Source organism: Ambystoma mexicanum, chromosome 13 (assembly GCF_040938575.1).
Source record: "Ambystoma mexicanum isolate Mex_15411 chromosome 13, UKY_AmexF1_1, whole genome shotgun sequence".
In the NCBI taxonomy this organism is placed as follows: Eukaryota; Metazoa; Chordata; class Amphibia; order Caudata; family Ambystomatidae; genus Ambystoma; species Ambystoma mexicanum.
In genome coordinates this window covers 694556256-694576255 of record NC_090938.1, presented here as the reverse complement: position 1 = coordinate 694576255, position 20000 = coordinate 694556256, and the positions used below count along the sequence as shown (strand labels likewise).

Genomic DNA, 20000 nt, shown 5'->3' with positions numbered 1-20000 from the left:
GAGAAGGGGGGTACTAGGTATCCCATTGGCACTCCACATAAGGTGGTGTGTGCTAATCTCTCAGAAAAGAAAGTTTTAGTAGGTATCTCTCTATCCTTAAGAACTGTAGTTAGTTACGCTACGAATAAAGTAAATCATCTCGAAGGGGAACTCAAAGGGTTCCCAGCAACACTGCCCGTAAGAAACTGTGTGCTGACATAGTAAACTACAGATAACTTTAAGAGATATAGAGGGAAGTAGACTCCAAAGGACAGGTAAAACACAGAGAACAGAGTTCCAAAAGACAGAGCCCATAAGAATGAATTAATGGAAAAAGGCTCCACTCATTCAGGTTTTCAGAAAAAGGTCCAGCAAAAAGTGCTGGTGGTCTCACTAGGAGAGGGGATGAAGCATAACAATGATAAATATCCCAAACAGTGATGCAGCTGAACACTGAGAGACTCTCGTAAGATAGAGTTGTACTCATTAAGACAGGCTGGAATAAAGTTATTAAAAGTTATAAAAGTTTGGAACAGTTTGCATATATGTTTCATATAGTTTTACTGAGTGATTTGTTAATACCAATTGCTCTTCTAACGTTACTACAATTGTGGTTTACTATCCAGAGAATATTAAAAAGTAATCCTATGTTTTTTTAAAGTACTTACTTGACTTGTGAATGATCACCTCTGCCTTAGTGTATATAATAAATGCCTATTTTGTATATAACTCCTAAGTGTATTTGTGTTTTCTTGGACTAAGTGCATGCTTGGAGTTCACAGCCCTCCTCCCTTCTTAGATTATACCTGGCTGATCGCCATTCTATCAAACCCTTTTGTGGATCATTCCTAACCTAAGAAGTTTAACCCTGTTCCCCCAAGGCGAACTTTCATAAATTCTGTCCCAGGCAGTAATTTGTGTAAAACTCTCTAAAATTATCCTTCTATTCTTCCAAGGTAATGTTATCCGTAGTTTAGGACTCTCCCATCTGACTATTTAACCTTTAACCTACAGTTCATTATTTCTTGTTTCCTGCTCTCTTCATTTTCTCTTCAAGGTTTCATTTCTTAAGAGATCTCCTTTCTTTAGTGAGACCTTCTTGATCTGATTGTCCTTCATGCTGAATCTTCTGAGTTTGGGATTTATCCCTCTGTTATCTTGACTGGGACAAGAACGAGTACCCCAATAAAGATTCTCAATCACTGCATTTAGGATTACTGCTTTATCTTGTTTATGAGTATTAACATTCCAACTATGATTCTCTTTCACTTCATTCAATATCAAGGTCTTATCCTGGTTATGACAACTATGAATGTTCAAATAATGATTCTCTTTCACTTCACTCAATATGAATACTTTGTCTCGACTGGGGCGAGTATGAGTGTTCCAGTAATGATTCGTGGCCCGCCTCCTGGTTCTTCCGTTTTCCCCTTTACCTGTTTTATTCAGGGATAACGCCACTGCTATTTGTGGTTTGGCTGGCAGCCTTTTCTCTGGTTTGTCAGAATGGCTTTCTGTGACTTCTCAGTGGCTTTCCTTTCTGTCTGCTGTCTACGCGAAGTGACCGGCGTCTCCGTCATCGGTAGCTTGAAATGCAAGTTATGCAGAGTGGTATTGTCGTTATTTTACGGACTCCTGTTCCACCCCAATTCTATTGTGGGAATGTGCTCTAGCACCTTGAAGCGTCTCATGTTCTAGATGGAATTACCAATAATGATCTCCGACCCAAATATGAATATGGCAAAGCACTACTTTATGATTAGCATAAAATAAAGTAGGACAACCTGGAGAATAACAGGCAGTAATTCACACACTCACAACCGATGTATGTGTAGGTTTTATACCTCGATGTGGGTCATTTATGATGCCCTCCTACGTGCAAACTAAAAACCTATTGAAGGGAGGGATTGGTTAAGGGAACATAAGCGTTATTGACTTCATTGGCTACCCCTTATCTGGTGGGCATGCCTCGAACTACCTCTGAATATGTATAATATAGCTTTATAGACCTGCTACGAGGGCCGTACCGGGCGTTATGGGCCCTGAAGACCGAATTAATGGCCCAAGCGAAGTGAGGGCCTTTAACGAGGTATGAGGGATCATAACACCCGTATGGCCCGAGCTACAGGTCTATAAAGCTATTAGAACATCCTCCGTGTTTAATTAAAGTAGAATAAATTAAACCTGTTTAATTAAAGTACAAAAAATTGAAAATGCTGCTGCCATTGCCTTGGTTCTCCTTTTTTTTTAATAGGGTGGTGGAAGGTGATTGGGTGGGAGGAGTTTGCCATTAAGGAGAAATCGGGTGTGTGTATGCCTGCCCAGTTTCTTAATTAAGTACATTTCAGGTGTTTCTTTTTTTTTATACACTCCACAACCTTTACCTTTTTCATCAATGAACATTTACATCTAGTAGCAAACCATGTTCGAGGTGTCTTTCCACACACACTAACCTAACATGCAAATAAAGAAAGCACCATCAACTTACCTTTACATCCTCTTCCATTTAATTTGCATTCCCATAGAAAGCTGCACCGAGAACGTCAGGGCAAGGTTCCTCTTAACATGATTGCGCTGAAAAATAAAAGCGCACACGTTTTATATTAGGCAAACATTCTGCTTTTACTTTATTTCAAACGCTTTCCTTGCAAAAGTGATTCGTCCTGTTTAATTTTAGTGGGCAGGGCTGCGTGGCTCACGTTGGTTTCCTACATGTAATACGGAACCGAATGTTAACTCTTTCCGTTCCACAATTACACAGAAAGCAACTTTTCAGCTTTCAATGGCCCGCAGCTGTGGCACGGCAACAGGTAAGCAACTCCAATTACCATTGTTGGCTGTAATCAATCTGCGGACTATACCGGTTCGTTTAGCCCGCAGATTGACCAATCACAACCCTGAAAACACCACTAGGGTGTTCTAATACTGATTATAGCGGGAAAAATGGCAGCTGGTTGGTCTCTGCAACATTATATAGCATGTTGCTACATAGACCCTCTGATTGGTTGGCATGTTTTCGACACCTTGGACTTTCAGCTTGTTAGTAGCATGTAAGCAAAACTCTGGTGCTGCAAGCAACGTCGGACTACTCCCAATTTTCCGAATTAGTCCATCGTCCCATCCCCAAGCCAAGGCTTCTCCTTTGTACTTGACCTCAAAGCCTGCTCTCTGTTCTGGGACATTCAAGGGAGCGTAGGCACACTATTATCTTCATTTGGGCTTAATGAATAGCCCTTGTTTTCAACTTCTGAATCACGCGTGAGACAACCACAAATTTGTCCATCTCGACCTTCTATTTACTACTATTTGATTCAATTGTGCTGGGTGTCATTACACTTCTTGGCGTCTGTAGACTTGCTCACTCCATCTTTATATAGTTTTTATGCATCTTTAATTGTAATACTTGACTCTTGCAGATGTTTTCCCCTTTGCTTAATCTAAGAGAAATATGTCTTACGTACATGGCTTATCCTTTTGACTCCCCTTGAACCTTGCAATTATTCCTTGAAATAGCATCCTGGATTCCAAGCCAATCGACACCTCTTTGTTCCTCACACAGAGCTGTTTTTCCAGCATTTCCCGACTCTGCAACCCTGGTCTGTCTCCGAGGTAGCTTGAATGGTTGTAATAAGAGTCCGACGTCCATCATGGCCGCTCTAACCATGTTATCTTTTCCTCTTCCAGCTCTTCTTCGGTTCTTTCGTTCCAGTGGTCGACTCTGCTTTCCAGTCCAAGAGACTCCCCTTTTAAACAGTTCTCTCCCTTTCATTCCAGCCTAGCTGTCACTCACCCAGGAGGGTGGCTGTCCTTGCTGGACAGTCAGCCAGCCAATCACGCCAGAGTGCATTTGGGTCTCCTAGGAGACTAAGCACAGGGAGTTTCGGGCACCTCCCTTACTTCCTGCCCACCCCAGACACTCAAACGCCAGAGGCGGTCTTCAGTCCTGAAACCCGCCAAAGGCAAACGAACAAAGGGACTAAACCTGGTTTGGTGAACAGAGACAAACACTAGAAGGACATTTCCAAAAAAAACAGCGAAAAAAGAAGCCCGGGACCTGTTTAAACAAAGGGGCTTAAAGCGCCATCTTGAAAAACATGGCTCCCTTGATTTTTAGCTACCGGTGTTCGCAGTTGGGAAAAATCATGGTAGTTTGTTGTAAAACCACTGCCACCAGCCTTTTCAATAGGAAAGGGTAGCATTTGACTGCTACATGAGTATTTAGACACAGGGGATACTATGTAACCCCTCCAGCACTCCATTGTAAGATGGTGTGTGCTGGGTCTAGGAATTTGGAAAAACTAGTAAAGTCAATTTCAATTTACATTCTCTGGGAAACAGTAGTTCATCCCGGCAAGGTATTTAAACCTTTGGGAAGTCTAAAAGACAACCCTGCGTCACTGCACTGAAGGTGCTGTGTAACACACATGAAAAGATGATGCCTATGGAGTTATCTAAAACTCCATAATCAAAGAACACAAGTGTAAAAGACACATCAAAATACATGAGTGGGAAAAAAGGCTCACTCTTTCCAGGTAAAAAAAAACAAGTCCTCAAAATCCAGCAAAGTTGCTGGGGGTCACTAAGGTGAAGGGAATTGGCACATTTATGAGAATTCTCCCTATCAGAAGTCAATAGGTTTCCTTGAAGCGATGCCCCAAGGGCCAATGTCCTAAAGCAGAATTAGAGTACAATGAGTCGTCTACCCAATGTAACTCTATGGAGATCTGGAGGAGTGCAAGATACAGGCTATCAGCAGCCCCCAGGATCACAGTATTCAACAAGCAGACTCCAAGTAAGTTTTACCAGGAGCAGGACAGTACCTTCAAGTGAAGAAAATGGCTACTGCAGAACGGTCGCAGCGGTGGGGCGACAGCAGACCCGGTCACTGGTTTCCCGGTCTTGGCGACGGGAGAAAGGGACTTGTGTGGATCTGCGACAGCTCTCGTCCAGCTGGATGCCCAGTGGTCTTGGGTGATTGGTGGAATTAGGGGACCAGCCAAATTGGCTGGCCACCTAACATTTTTAGCCCCATGTTATGGTATGGTATGGTATTTAGCCCCGCACTTAGAGGGGACTGGCTTAGGCCATCCCCTCGAAGTGTGTTTTTTTTTTAAGGGAGATCCTGGTTACACACTGCTCAATGTTTTGTGGATGGCAGTTTGTTTACTTACCTGCTGGAGCATTCCTGTCGTTTCTGGGCATCTGTTGCATTTCTAGGGCCAGATCTGGCCATACTGACTGGACCCTGTGCCCTAGGCTTAGCAATGGTTCTGTTTTTCAGTGGCTCAACATCCTTTCTGGGCCTTACTCGTCTTACCCCATATCCTACTCATTGCCTGGGCCAGGCTTCCTGTAGTGGGACTGTCTGCATGGCTATGGTATGGCTGCTTCCCCTGTTATGGCTGCTTCCCCTGTTTACTGCCGTGAAACCATTCATGCGTGCGTGTGTGTGTGTGTGTGTGTGTGTGTGTGTGTGTGTGGTTGCAACCTGCTTCGCTGGGTTCTGCTACCTTTTTGGGGTAATCCTTACCATTGTTTCCACTCTGGCTTGAGGGTCCCACTCCTAGGAAGGGTGATTACGGTTTATGGTCTTTGCAACGAAAACATTTCCATCGAAAAGGAAATGCATCAAATTGCTATGTTTTACATGTAAAAGTACATATCCATCGAAACTTGTCCATCGAAAATAGGAATGTACAATTGTCAATGGATATGTACTTTTAAATGTAAAAGATAGCATTTCCATGCATTTATGTCCCACGTTAAAGCCTTAAATGGATCTGTCCAGTGCTGAAAACTTCAAATTATTTCAGCTACTGCCAGCTTCATGTAACGTTTTAGTGTAAATTATTTGATTTCAGGCCCCCAATACCCAAGGACACCCCCCCAACCCAAACCCTAATCTTTGCCTTAACCCAAGTTCTAACCTTTGCCTTAACCTTAACCCTATTTCTAACCTTTGCCCTAACCTTAACCCTATTTCTAACCCTTGCTTAAATCAGGGTTATTTTATTGGTGGTACTTACATAAATGTAGCATTGAAAATCCATCGAATTTAATTCAATGAAAATGCATTTCGATGGAAAGCATTTTCAATGAAAATAATTCGATGGAAATAGCTTAGATGAATTTATTTACGATGAAAAGTCTAGATAATATTCTTTTCCCTCATCTGGGTCATCGGCAGTCCGGGGTTTATGTAACTTGCTGTTCAAGTCCTGCCAAGTAGACCTGAAAAGAAGAGTTGTGTCACCAGGTTGTTTGGGGCTTGCTGAGATGTTTTGGAACCATCCCTGTGGGTACTACAGTCTCGGCCCAGGGTTAGTGGGTAATTCTCAAAACGTACCCTCAGTGCTCCCCATGGTCCTTGTTAGTAGATTCCTGCAGGCGTCCTTCAACTGTGTGTTCCTATCCTTACATTAGGGCGACTCCAGCTGTGCTACATCTTCTCCCAGGCTGTTGGTTCATACACCTGGCTTTGGACCTCTTCTGTAGGGCGTTCCCTAACATCCCCTGGGGTTGTTTGACACTATATTTGCAAATGGCCAATAGAACACGGGCTTGCCTCCTTTACGCCTTACACACAGATTGCCTACTGATTTTGTCCTACCTTTTTCTATGGGGAACTCTTACTCACCAAAAAGTACTCAAAAGTGACTTTAGGGGTACTTGCCTGCCCCTGCCACAGTATTTTTAAAGTCTTGTATTCCACTTCTATTTATGGAATGGCCTGTTTACATAGTGTCTCTTCCTAATGTCACTAATTTTCTCTTGACGTGTTATGTACTGCTGCTATTAGACTAAATGTATTCTCTCTTTTGGTGGCTTCTCACTGTGTGTTTTCCCTGTTTTCTACCGTCTGTATCTTACATTGACTATGTGGTGCACATTTGCATTATAGATGACACTATGTTCTAGTGTTTAGGAATGTTGGGACTGTGATAGTATTATCAATTGGGATCCTTTACTGACTTAATTCTATATTTTTATGCCTGGTCCCCTTTTTTATCCCCGCCCATCACTTTGTGGATTGTTCCTATTACTGTATAGTGGGTTTGCATTTTAGTGTAGTGTAAGAAGAGTCTTAGTCGACATGTATTGTTTATATTTATACACTATGTGCATCCACTGTGTGTAGTCTACCCAACTACTTACTTGCCCATATATTTGTGTAACTAAATAAAAGGTGTATATTTTTCAGTATACCAGTTTTGTGTTTTATTTTCACTGATTAACTGTGTGGATTAATTGTACCTCTGTGTTGGTGTCGTCGTCCCCCCCCCCGCACTCCCTCCTATCCTCCCATCTCTTCTCCTTAAGTTATGCTGACTGCTCTGCCATTGCTATTTAGCTTAGAGATGTTTGGCTTCCCTTTTAGTTGGATCTCTTGGTGATTCTGGTTATATGGTGTACAGTCCTCCGCAGGTGGTTGCAGAAAAATCTCCCTAACAGCCCTAAGGGCGGAGGTGTGTGGTGGGGCAGGATGGGGATGGTTGTGTGGTCTGTCGTTCCAAATGTACTGGTGGAAAACATATGATTGCTGGAGAGGTGGTGAATGCTAGCCTGTGTGCTGGGTTGGTTCTGTGATGAGTTGCTTATTGTCCATGGTGTTGCTGAAACCCATAGCACAACGTCAAATAACCCAACAAGGAGACAGGCAGCAATGTAGAATCCAGTTTTATTTCACATAGCCGTGCAGAAATGGTTCGGGAACCAACGTAGAAACCGCAAAAAGATTTTCCCCAAGCTCAGAAACCTTAGGGTTTGTATACAGTTTTACACAATGAGAACTCAAACAGAAAAGTCAGTATGGTACATTTACTCTGTTACGTTAACAATAGACTGTCTAACGGTATGTCCTGGGGGCATAGCTGCACAGGGCTATTAAAGCTCACTGTAATACTGCTCGCCCTCCTGTGACATGAGCCACCTCAAATTCAATAGCTTTCCATTACACCTAATGGTACAAAACTGGACTCTGCGTTCAGTTCTCCAGCAGCTAAACCCACCTTGGTGTGTAGGTAGGCATACCTGCATCACGGGCGGTGGCTTACTTCATCCTTTCACAGCCTTATGGGCACTTGTGCACCTGCCGCCAGTGACTTTTCCTTCTGGACCACCATGTGTGTGGAGATGGGGGTGTACCATGTCTAAGTGAAAGAGTGCATCTGGGTTGTGAGTGGTGGTGGGTTCAGCAATGTGTGCTGCATGTAGTACTGCGGAATGGGCATCAAAGAGTATGAGGTTGCATTTGTGTTTTGGGGTGGAGCGCGAGTGGTGGTGAGAGGAATGTCAGTGAGGTTCTGTGGGTTGAAAATATGGCAGTAGAGGCTGAGTGTTTGCATGTGTGGTGAGGCTGGGATGGGAAGTGGTGTGTGGGGTGTCACGCATATGCTACTGGCTTAACTTGAATGTGTGGTGCCGGGCTACAGACCCTTTCCATGTCCTAACAGGACCAAACAGAAATAGCATTGATCTTCATCTGCTCTTCGCTTCAGATGCACAGACGAGAGACCTACTGTGATTTGAGTGTTCTGAAGGGAAGAAAGGAGTTGGGTTAAGCAGGTCAGTGAGGCAAAGATCACATTGACTAGATCCACTTGCACTAGTTCCCAACTGCAAAGGAAAAAAGGCTGGAAGGCAACTTAACAAGGTAGAAGGTGGCAAAGATTAGCAAAATGGGCCAATAAGGGCACCAAAAGATTAGCAGTGATTAGTAGATGGGTGGGGCAGGGGTCCCGTCACCTAGGTCCACTTACATGCCCTGACCAACTGCTGGAACATCTTTGGCAGAGCGAAAGAAAACAAATATCACTCCCATGCAATGTCTTTTACATGCATTTGAAGACCTTATGGGATGTATGCGTAAACTTGCTAGTCCATGCTTGCTACTTGCAGTGCTCTGCATACTGCTACATTGGTTAAAACCCACTGCTCAGTCGATGGGGCAGTGGCTGCGTGCAGTCACTTGGGCCAGTGATACTGCATTGGTTTTCTCTGCAACTGGTTGGGAACCGCCCAGTAGACATAAGGCAGCCCTTTAGATCTTATTTGCTGTGCACACAGTAGCACTCCCTCAATGATTAATACGAAACTACTAATTGTTCCTTTGCTGTATTGTCTTTATTCCTTGTTTGGATTTGTCTGTATCGACTACCGCTTCTCGTGCACACTGTTGTCGTCTTAAGCTCTGTGTCTGTTGTCCAATGCCCTATGTTTGAGCTGGATCCAAAACTTCAATCTGAGTAGGAATCAAAGGGGTGAGTGGTGAAAGTGGTCTTGTTACCGATAGACCTCTGCAGTGGTACTATAAGGGGCTCTGGGAAAGAGGTTGTTGACTTGGAAGGTTTAATGCTCGTTCGATGTTTAAACATTTTGGTATGGATAAGTTGGATGTATTGTGAGGTAGAGAAGCTTTCTGAGGGAAAGAAGGCAGGAGCAAGGGGCCGGTTAGGAATATGAGGAATTTGATACGAATGATTTGCTTGTGGAAGTAAAATCAAAAATGGTCTATGAGGCCAGTTACTAAAAACTGAAGAAAAGGAGCCTTTGTGATGTGGCATAGTGGGGAAGCTCAGGCAGCACACACAGGATGTGCAGCTTCCACCGGGCCTTCTGTGTTGGTGTAATCGCTGCTCATGTTGGTGGTTATGTGGAAAGAGGCATTATTTGTGGAGCAGGGTGTTTTTTTATGGGTTTGCTTTTCAATTCTGGATATCTGCCAGTTGATAGGTGTCTGGAGTTTTTTTGGGTGGCTCATTTTCTAATGGCTTTGGCTGTGATGCTTGATTTCTAAGCTTGTTGGGTAAGTGTTAGAATTTGCTGTATGGACAGAGAACAATCTCACAAGGGTGAGATGTTTTTGACATCTCCACTCCCTCTTATCTGTGCATACATTGGCATTCTGAGTAGGTTGCTAGTTGCTTTCTAAGCTACTGAAGACTTTGCAGCATGAATGTGTGACGATGTAGTCTAAGCAAATGGAAATCTGGGAGTTATTTCCACATCATCGGCATCTGAATATCGATACTTATTGCACCCCCAAAGATTGTTCTTCTGATTTTCTGTGTCACAAGATATTAGCGTCACATGTTATGTCACAGAGTTAACATTTCCTTGTTGTCAATCTCCCCACAGACCATGGACTCTGACCATTCAAAATCACCAGAAGGGCTCCTGGGAGTATTGGGCCACATGCTGTCAGGCAAGAGTTTGGACCTGTTGCTCACAGCTGCTGCCGCCACCGGAAAACTCAAGTCATTTGCCCGCAAGTTCATCAAGTAAGGACGCAAAATCCATTTTGCAAACTCATGCACTGCTAAAACATGTTGTGAGGGCAAACGTTGTAATCTGCAGTTCTGGGCAGGTAGAAGCTCTGATTTATTTGCTTGTGCATGACTGGCTTACCAAACCTTTTCTCCTGTTAAGTCCATGTTTATCACCTTATTTAGTTGGCAGCTCAGTGTTGTGCCCCCCAGGGAGGCGCTCGGTCTCTCAGGCTTAGCACTTATTAAAGATGCTCTTTAGAATCTACACAAAACATCTTCCCTAATTTAAGTCCAACCCTAAGATGGTTTGGGTCCTTGTGCCGAAAGTTCGCCAGTTCCAAAGCATATACTTTGTCAGGTAAGTGCTGTAGGATTAGCAGTGCCAGTGGCTATGATTTATAAGAGTTCCAAAATTCAAGTAAGGTTCAGGTAAGTTCTCAACACAATCCAACATACTAGGATAGGCCTAGGGAAGGATCCTTAACCCAGGTTCCACCAACAAAGTTCAGATATGAGTGTGTTTAGGGCAGGACTTCATGTCCATTTTAACCCTATGGAGGATAGGGGTTTGGGGGTTGGGGGGGCAGAAACAGGTATGTTAACTTAGCCGTCTGACTCCGATTCTTCCAGAGACCACTGAAAGTGTTTCAGAATCCATGGAGGACCCAATCTTTTGTGCTCGGTCAGGTCGAGGAACAACCAGGGGTTGCACGTGCAGAGGTCATTTTCAACATCGGGATGTAGTTTTGGTTGGTCGCTGTACACAGGACTGGGTTCCAGACAACTTCCAGTAGACCACCTCGGGGCAACTCCCACCTCAGGCACCTCACCGGATGGAAGGAGTGTTGCAACATTAGTCACCACGGTCCGGCAGCACCAGGCAATCTTCAGGCAGCAAACACAGGAGCAGGCACAGCATGGCTTCCCTTAGAGAGAGACTGCTGAAAAAGCTGGAGCAGGCGAAACGAGATTCACTCGTCAAGTCTTTTACCATGGACTGGTTTTCCTTTCAATTCTCCATAACCTTATAGTTTCACTGAAGCAGAAAGGTTATGTTTCTCATTATTTTACAAATACTTGTGATTTATCTTGACAGCCCTCTTTCCAGGGCAACTATGCCTCCACTTAAGGTTTTAGTCACTATTTTTTTTACTAGGTTCAATTTTCTCTCCTGTACCCTCTGGTCAGCCTTGTTATCTGTGTCCTAACATGGTCCCTGTGGACCTTTACTGGGCCCTCTAGCCCGTTAGTTTATACCTTGCTCTGGTATTTGCTCAGGTTTACTCTCTTCATCTATATGTTCACCTTGGTTTCTATAGGGTCGGCATATCATGTCTTGTATTTCCCCGTGTTCATTGCAGAGCTCAACCACCCACGACCCTTTCTAGTGCCCAAACTGCATACCTGATGCTCCGCGTTAATTTTTCCAGGTATGGTTGGTGGCTCTGTAGGTGGCGGACCCCCCATCGTGTCAGGCCCTTTTCTGTCATTCTCTGGTGGCGTCCTTCTGAGCGGCTCCTCGTTCTTTGGCTCCTTCCAGTGGCAGCCTTTTCGTGGTCTTGCTAGTGTTCCTTCTGGGTTTCTCCGGGGGCAACCTTCTTGTGGGCTCGCCAATCTTTTTTTTTTTTTTTCTTGCTTCTTCGGGCCTCGGCCTTTTCGTGGACACGTCTGACTCTCTCTCTGATTTCCACTGGCGGCAACCTTCCCATGGGCTTGCTAGTGTTTTGTCTCTCTCTGGTTTTCTCTGGTGGCAGCTTTCTCAAGGGCTTTCCTGTGTGTCTGTATCTGGTTGTGTGTGGCGACAGCCTTCTTGTGGGCTTGCTGGTGTCCCTCTCTGGTTTTCTCTCGCAGGCTCACCAGTGTCTCTTCTTCCTCTGTCTGGGTCTCTCATGATGTGAGGGGAGAACCTTGTTTGGTTGGCACTCCTGGGCTTGGCAGCGTTCTGTGGACTGCTAACCCACCACGTAACCTCTGTGGTCCTGCCTCCAGGCAGCACCAGTTCCGTGCGGTAGCAGCGGCGTCCGCTCTGTGTGTTTCCGCCCCAACTGATTGACTCTACGTCTGCTGGTCTCTCCTCTCTCCAGGTGAGGATCAAAAGGTTTTCATATGGGTCTCTGAAATTAGAGGTAAAGTTCTGTTGCTTACAAGACTTGACACTCAGGGGCGGGGGTGATGATCTCTGTCAGGTAGCAGTAAAGGTTTTATCAAATTGACAACCTTGTTTAATCCCATATAGGCAGAGATGACTGGGTTTAATGGAGATCTTGTTATAGATTGGGAGTCCTTGTCCCCTAAGAGGGAGTCACTTCAAGTGAGATCCTGCTTACGTAGCAGGCTCACCTGCCTAGTCTTAATGGGGGTGGCACCCCCTTCTGGAGAACAGACGAATACCCTGGATTCGTCACAGCTTTCATATTAAATGATTTTAGGATTCAAAGTATCCTAATTGCACTTCACTGTAAGGTAACTTGTACCAAAACTAGAAATCATAAAGAGACATAATCTCTCAGTTCTGATGGTTTTAAGGACTAGTCAGTTTCCCCATAGGAATGAGCAAAACAGGCATGGGAAGTAAAGCAGAAGCAACCAGCTCTTACCTGACTGGCAGGTGTACTTGCGGTGTACGCTTAAAGCCCTACTCCCGCACAGGCTCCCCGCACGATCCGGTGTGAATGGTCGGTCGGGTGGGCAGTGACGGCCTGCTGTCGGAGGGGAGTCTGCCGCTGGTGCCATGGGCACGGCTATCTTGACGCGACAGCGCTTGCACAAAGCGCCAGCGCCACGTCTGCATTCATGTGTGCTATGGCTAGCATTCTGTGCTGCCAAAGCAAACGTGCTGGTGGCAGTCTGCATCATATCCGTGGAGTAAGGGGTGTTTAGACCAAGCGCAGGAGGAGACAGATGCATCATAACATGCTCCGTACTCCCAGTTGCCATTCCCTGGCCTTTGCCTTATCCTGCTCTCTCCCTGTTCCTCACTGTGCCATGGCCTGGCCCGTCTGTCTGTTGTGCCTCTCTCACCCCGCAGTGTTCTCCCTTGAGCTCATCTCTGCCTCCAATTCGCTCTGGGCTTCTTGGGGGTCTCTGGGGGTCATCTTGCCGCAGCTCTGTTGTCCTAGCCTTCTCTCCTGCCATTAGACCTACCACCTCAGCTGCAGCATCAGTCTGGCTCTGTGGTTCAGCACCCTTCGATGTTCCTGCACCAGGTAAACTATGGGGAGCTGTTCCGTGGTATAGCATCCCAGTCCCTGAGTTTCCTTCTGTGGGTCTTTCTCTGGGAGGCAATGGGGTTGGTTCCTTGCCACGCCTTACCATACTGGACCCCCCAAGGAGGCGAGAGTCCAGTTCTCAGTGTTCTGACCAGTCGCGGATAACGGGTACCAAATATTGTTACAATACAGTTCTTGACAACTGCATGTGAAACTAATCTGCATCTCTCCTGGGAGTAGACCTTGAATGCTCCGCCATTGCCACCATCTGGTGAGCCAGGGGCTGCCAAGCTGAGGGTCAGTGCCTCATGACACCTGAAAAGAGAAACCATCCTAACACATGTAAACTTGTGTCAGACTTGGCCAGCAGCTGCAATAGACATCTTGTGTAAGGCCAGCATCACTTGATGCTTTTACCTTCACTCACAGCTTGTAGATCTGGTGCTTCTACTGTTAGCTTTGCACTGGATCGTTTGCTTTAGGAGTGCTCTGTTAAAACCCCTTTCTTCTCTGGTTGGCAATCAGGAAAAGATATGGATTTTAGCAATTACAGGAGAGTTTTTGTCTTGTTCATATTGTAGTTACACTGCCTGCTCCTAGGCATACAGTACATAATGGCTGTTCTCCGGAACAAAGCATCTGGTGCATTGACCCTAACCCTGACCATTAAACTCAGCCAGTATAGTGACCAAGACTGCAGGACTCGGAGCTAGTACAGCTGCAGCTTTCAGGATAGGAGTCCCTGTTAGGGGAGTTTTCCTAAAGTCCTACTTGGAGGTAAGACTTTAGTAAGCTATCCCAGTGGTTTGTAGATCCTCGACTCTTAGCATCAGTCTGTACTACCCAGGAACCTTGGCAGAGCGGCAGATCAGTCAGACTTATCTACCGTATAATCCGTAATAAGGCATGCCCACAAAGTAATACAGTAATTGAATTAAGTCAGCAAAATCATACAAGATAGCGATTTTTAGGTAGGAACACAGTTGGTTAGTGTAATGCTATCAGAGCTTAAGTTTATAGAGGCAGTTTCTTCACACATCAAGGCTTTAAAAGTCCAAAATGCAACCCTTTTTGGAGAGACTTAAAGTCTTGAATAGCAGCAGAATTTAAAGGTTCCTATGTATACGTTCTAGTCTCTAGGATAAAAGATGCAAGAAGACTGAACCAACATTAGAGACCCTATTTAAGGACTTGCTAAAGGGACACGAGCAGCAGCTTGGGTCGGAGGTAAGAAGGGGTTGCTCTGGACACCTCTGCGTGCGCTCCAAAGCTCTGGAATAAGGTAAGCAATACCTTTTCCCCCACAGTACCTTTGGTTGGAAGGAAATGTTTGTGGCTGGACGCTCCATGATGTTGCAGCTCTGGACCCGACCTCCATATTCCTTTGTCTGATGGCGAAAGGCAGGACAATGGACGGGATATCTCAGCAGCAGTCTCGAGGGGGGACCTCTGGCATGGCTTTCATCAACTTCGCTGGTCACTCTGCAGTTTTGGCACCTTTTCTGCCGCACCAACAAAAGATGTGATTCACCTGGTCAAGCTTCTTAGGTTCCTTCAGTCCTGCACTCTGTTGAGGGGACTTGGATGAGTTGGATTGTGTCTCTGCAGTGTCCTTGAGGACTCAGCAAAGACTTGGATGAATTCGGCATTTCCACAATGATGCACTTAAAATGGGTCGCTGGTCTCCTGGTATTGGGGTTCCGCAGCTCTGGGAAGTCACAAGACCTTAGGAGATGGCTCAAATTAAAGTTTGTCTTGGGACTAGTTGTTCACACCAGTCAAAGGGAAGGAGTTGTCCTCTTCAGAGTTCCTCTTTTGCATACAATACAGGGTCAGGACAGCAGTGGTCACTTCACGGATTTGCATAGGGTATGCAGGCATCTCTGGTGGTAGTCTTCTTCGGTTACCTCAGTTTTCAGTGGTGGACTTGCTTTTAACTCCAGGAGCCTCAACGTATATACATGTTCCAGCACACACTCCTCTGCAATATCTCTCAGCAATTTACAGAAAGGGTTGTATGGCTGTATTGGACAGCCACACCCCCAGTGGGAGCAGGTCCCATTCAGGCACTCTGGCAGACAAAGGACCGGGGGTGGAAAACATCTCCCACACTTACTGCCTGCCCAGGCACTCTGGAGCCTAGGTGGGGACACCCAAGCGTTCCCGCCCAAGGTAAAACACGCACACAGACCTCCCCCTCCCAGAATGGTAGAAGGGCTAACAAAGAACAAGCACGCTAGAAATGGTGAAAAATAAGGAAGCCCCCAAGTTAGTACTTAAAGTCTGCGGTAGAAAATCACACAATAGTTGGTAGGCCACGTCCACTGGCACCAGCCATAACTAGGAGGTTGTCGATGTGACTAAAAAGTCACAGGAGCAGAAAGAAGGGGGGCTACTAAGTATCCTCTTGTCACTCCACAGAAGATGGTGTGTGCCAATCTCTCAGAATATAACGTTTTAGGAGAGATGCTAAGTAGCTCTCTATCCTTAAGAACTGTAGTTTCTCTGGGATAAAGAAAAGAATCTCTAAGAAGGACCCAAAGGGGCCCCAGCCACACTGCCGATGAGGAGCGGTGTGCTCCTATAATAAAATACAGATGCCTTAAAGAGGCATGGAGGAAAGTAGACTCCATAGGACAGGTAAAACACAGAGAACAGAGTCCCCAAAGACAGAGTGCATAAGAATGAATGAGTGGAAAAAGGCTCCACTCATTCAGGATTTCGGAAAAAGGTCCAGAAGTCCAGCAAAAAGTGCTTGTAGTCTCACTAGGAGAGGGGATTATCCAAAAATGATACCCTGTGTTTTCCTAGACCCGTATCTGGCCTAGTTAGCTGTGTATGCGCTCCGGTAGGGGATGGCAACAAGGCACCAATGGCAAAGCACTAGTCAGTCATTGAATGACGGAGTCTACAGGGTGGCATATGGGCCTGGTGTGCTGTGGCACAGTCCCTCTAAGTGTTGCCATGTTATAGCATAGCCTGTGGTGACATTTGTCTCTGTCCCTGCTGTCAAGATTCCGACTCCATACCATGAGAACAAGTATGCTAGAGGCCAAACTATGTGTGGGTAGGTATGCTGTTGCACAGACCATGTGTGGACATGATTGGTAAAGCACGACCCATTTATGGTAGGTGTCATTCAATTCAGTCCTTGTGAAGACCTCTATAATGAAACTAAATGAAAAGAAATGCAGTGGAGATAAATGTCGCAAAAATAAATGTTTTAGTTTATTCCTCGAAGATTGGTAGACAGAAACAGTCCTTCAAATGGTACCTGGGAGATCAGGTTTTATCCCAGGTGACATCAGTGATGTGTTTGGGAGTGCGAATAAATCCAAGCTTGGCCGACACTCGCCAGACGGATTTGAAAAACAAACACTCTGACAGCTCAAGGTAGATTGATTTACAAGAAATTTTGTATATGTTCCCCTTTGCCAATTTTGACCTTTTATAAAACTAAGGTTTGTATGACTTATAGTGCAGATGCTTATATATTGACCCCTTGGAAAATCTGGGGGAACTTGGAGGCCTCTTTTTGGAGAAAGATTCTGAGGCTGCCCCAAAATGTTCCTATAGCAGTGATCAGATATGAACTTGGTTTGACATCGATCTATGCCAGTTCTATCTGGAAATCGCTATCACTATTTAGGAAATGTATAGTGTGTTTGAAACCTATACTGTATCAGATTTTGACACCGAAAAAGGATACTGGATACAATGTGTTAGAACAATGGGGGAGAACATGTCAAGCTTTGGTGGATTCTTTGGGCACCTGTCTAGACACCCTCCTAATAAATCTGGGGAAGTTGAAAAGACTCCTGAGGGAAAATTATTGGATCAAGACCCTGAAGCTAAAAGGGGCAGTATGTCCTTCAATCCCAGTTGAAAAACCAAACTAAAGCCTACGACTCTATCCCCAAGTATTTGAAGCAATTTCCGTGTGAATGGTATAGGCAGCCATTCATGGGGTTTTTGTCTCAATATACTGCCTACGAGACACATTTTGAAGATATATGGACAGGTCTCGGATTCTAGCTGTAGATTTTGTGTTTCTGGGAAAAAGCCTGAAACAATGAACCATATTATCTTTTTTTGTCCGGGACTGACCGATATGTGCATCCAGTATATTGGCAGGCTTATCGAAAATAGATATTTGGGGGAAGCGGAAGCTATTTGGGCTTGGATCTTGGCCGGTGGAAAATCCTTTTTATTTTTATTTTTTCTATTTTTTTTGCGGTAATCTGTTTTTTTAAAGGAAAGTTTAGGACTGACGGGTTATTTCTTTAAAGGGGGACGGACCCTCCTAGGCTCAGGTGATTGTAATGAACATCTAAAAATGTATTTTATTCAGGTTTTTATGATTGAAGTATAAGAGGCATGGGGGAAAGAGTATGAGATGGGATTGGGGATTAATGGGCCATATTTGTGTTGGGTTACCTTTTCCTTTCGGGACATTTGAATGTGATTTTCTTTTTTTTTTCTTTGTGATTTTTATTGGAATGTAAATATGGATGAGTTTGTCAAAAGATAAAGGTTTGTAATAAACCATGTATCTGAATACAAATATGCAGTTTGTGAGGTAGGGAAGCCTTTAGGACAGGACTGGCACTAGCCCAGTCCTTGTAAGGGTGTGTGTAAGAGAGCATAGTCTTTGTACACATGGCAGAACCATTGTATGGAAATATGTGGTTTCACAGCCCTTGTGAGGACAAACCTGCTCAAACACACCCATTGTATCAAAAAAGGTCAGCCCAATGTTATTTGAAAACAGGGGTCCATGGGGCTAAAGAAGCTACACAAACAAGGAAGGATAGCCCATGTATTTCTCAAATCAAAATTACTAGAAAATCCTTTTACAAGTGAGGAACCATCAAACACTATATGATCCATATAGTGTTTGATGGTACATCATTTTGTAAAATGATTTTCTAGTCATTTTGCTTTGAAAAATACAGGGAATATCCTTCCTTGTAGGTGAAACTCATCCATTGCACATATAGGCATGCTAGGGACTGAAGTGCTCGCAGTCTGCTCTTGACTGGTTTGCGATATGCAATTCTAGCGTCTGCCATGAACTGTCATTTTTTTGTCATCCCCCCGCAGGTTAAATGAATTCACGAAACAGATCAGCGCAGAAAGCTGTGAGTACCATGTTTCCCTTTCTCACATGTGACAAGTGTGTTGTTGGTAAAAAGGCAAACACTGAGATGGCCTTCCTGGAGGGATGTATTCTGGTCTGTCGGAGTACGCAGGGTACTCCGTGGGGTGGGGTGGGGTGGCGTCTTGGATTGTACCATTCAGTCTTGCATGTCTAAGAACTAACCTGAGTTTCTCTCCTCCCTAGCCAAAGCTGCCTCAGTGCGGGCGCTGCTCTTCGATATCTCCTTCCTCATGCTTTGCCACGTGGCTCAAACCTATGGCTCTGAGGTAAGAAGTCTACTCTGTGGCTGCATGCTTACGGGTGGAAGACACATCTGATGTAATGCCTAATACCGTGAGGTCCTTACATTCCAGGAGACCGTTAGGTAGAATTTAATTTGATGCGAAATCTCGTTCACATGCGAGTCCCCCAACACTTTTTGCTGGACTTGTGGATTTCTTGTCAGTTCTCCTGAGTGGGAAACTTATTCCACACTCACTCATTCTTTTACCCTATCTTTGGGATACTTTTGTATTTCCTTTTATACCTTTTTCTTGGAGACATGCTTTCCTGCAGGTTTTGTGGCATCTGTATTTGATTTTTGCAGCACACAGCACTTTCTGGGCAGTGTTGCTGAGAGGCCCGTGAGCTTCCCTTTCCCTTGTGGGAACACATGTTCCCAAGGGCAGGGGGATATTTAGTATCCTTCCTATCTTTTCTATCGTGAGATCAGCACACCCCACCTTACGTGGAGTGCTGAGGGGTTACACAGTAGCCCCTTTCTCACTGGTTGCAGTGACAAGCTCATCTGAATAGCTGATGGCAGTGGTTTTATCCTACCTACTTTTATGCAATTTTTACCCCAGGCTATACTCGGAGCCGCAGTAGTGTACAGAAGGGTCACCATTAACCCAAAATGGTGACATTGTTCTTTTTCGCCAATTCAAGGTGGTTTGTCCCCTCTTGGTCCTTCTTCTGCCGTGCAGCCTGATCTTCGGCGGGATCCTTTTGTGAAGCCCGTCATAGTGCCAGTGTGTCTGTGAGGACAGGAAGCAGAGGAGGACTCAAACTCCACTGTGCCTGCCTGGAACAGTTCCAACTGGGAGGATGGCTGTACTAAAAGGACAGCCACAACCCACAATAGGAATGGTGCATGGGTGCTGATTGGCTGGCTTCCTGCGTAAGAGTAATGGATCCTGAGGCAGAAAGCAAGCTGACCACTGGAACTGAAGCAACGACGATGAGGAAGAGGATAGAGGTCGGCAGCCATATCCAGACGATCGGAGATGCCTTTTGAGTAATCGCTGCTGTTCGACGACCCCTTCTTCCAAGTGTCAGGAGAGCCCTGAAAAGGACGACTCTCTCCCTTAGACTGAGGGATCCAATCAGTCTCAAGACGACCTG

The 20000-nt window shown here is 45.1% G+C and overlaps 1 protein-coding gene across 5 annotated transcripts in view; it reads left to right on the top strand.

Moving 5' to 3' along the window:
* The window catches only part of MED24 (mediator complex subunit 24), a 598903-nt gene that overhangs the window by 366209 nt on the left and 212694 nt on the right, over window positions 1–20000 (top strand). For all 5 annotated transcript variants that reach the window (XM_069634774.1, XM_069634779.1, XM_069634777.1 and 2 more), the window contains 3 exons: window positions 10117–10259; window positions 18560–18597; window positions 18801–18883. In XM_069634774.1, the coding sequence (XP_069490875.1) occupies window positions 10117–10259; window positions 18560–18597; window positions 18801–18883 (264 nt within the window). The remainder of the gene's footprint in view (window positions 1–10116; window positions 10260–18559; window positions 18598–18800; window positions 18884–20000) is intronic.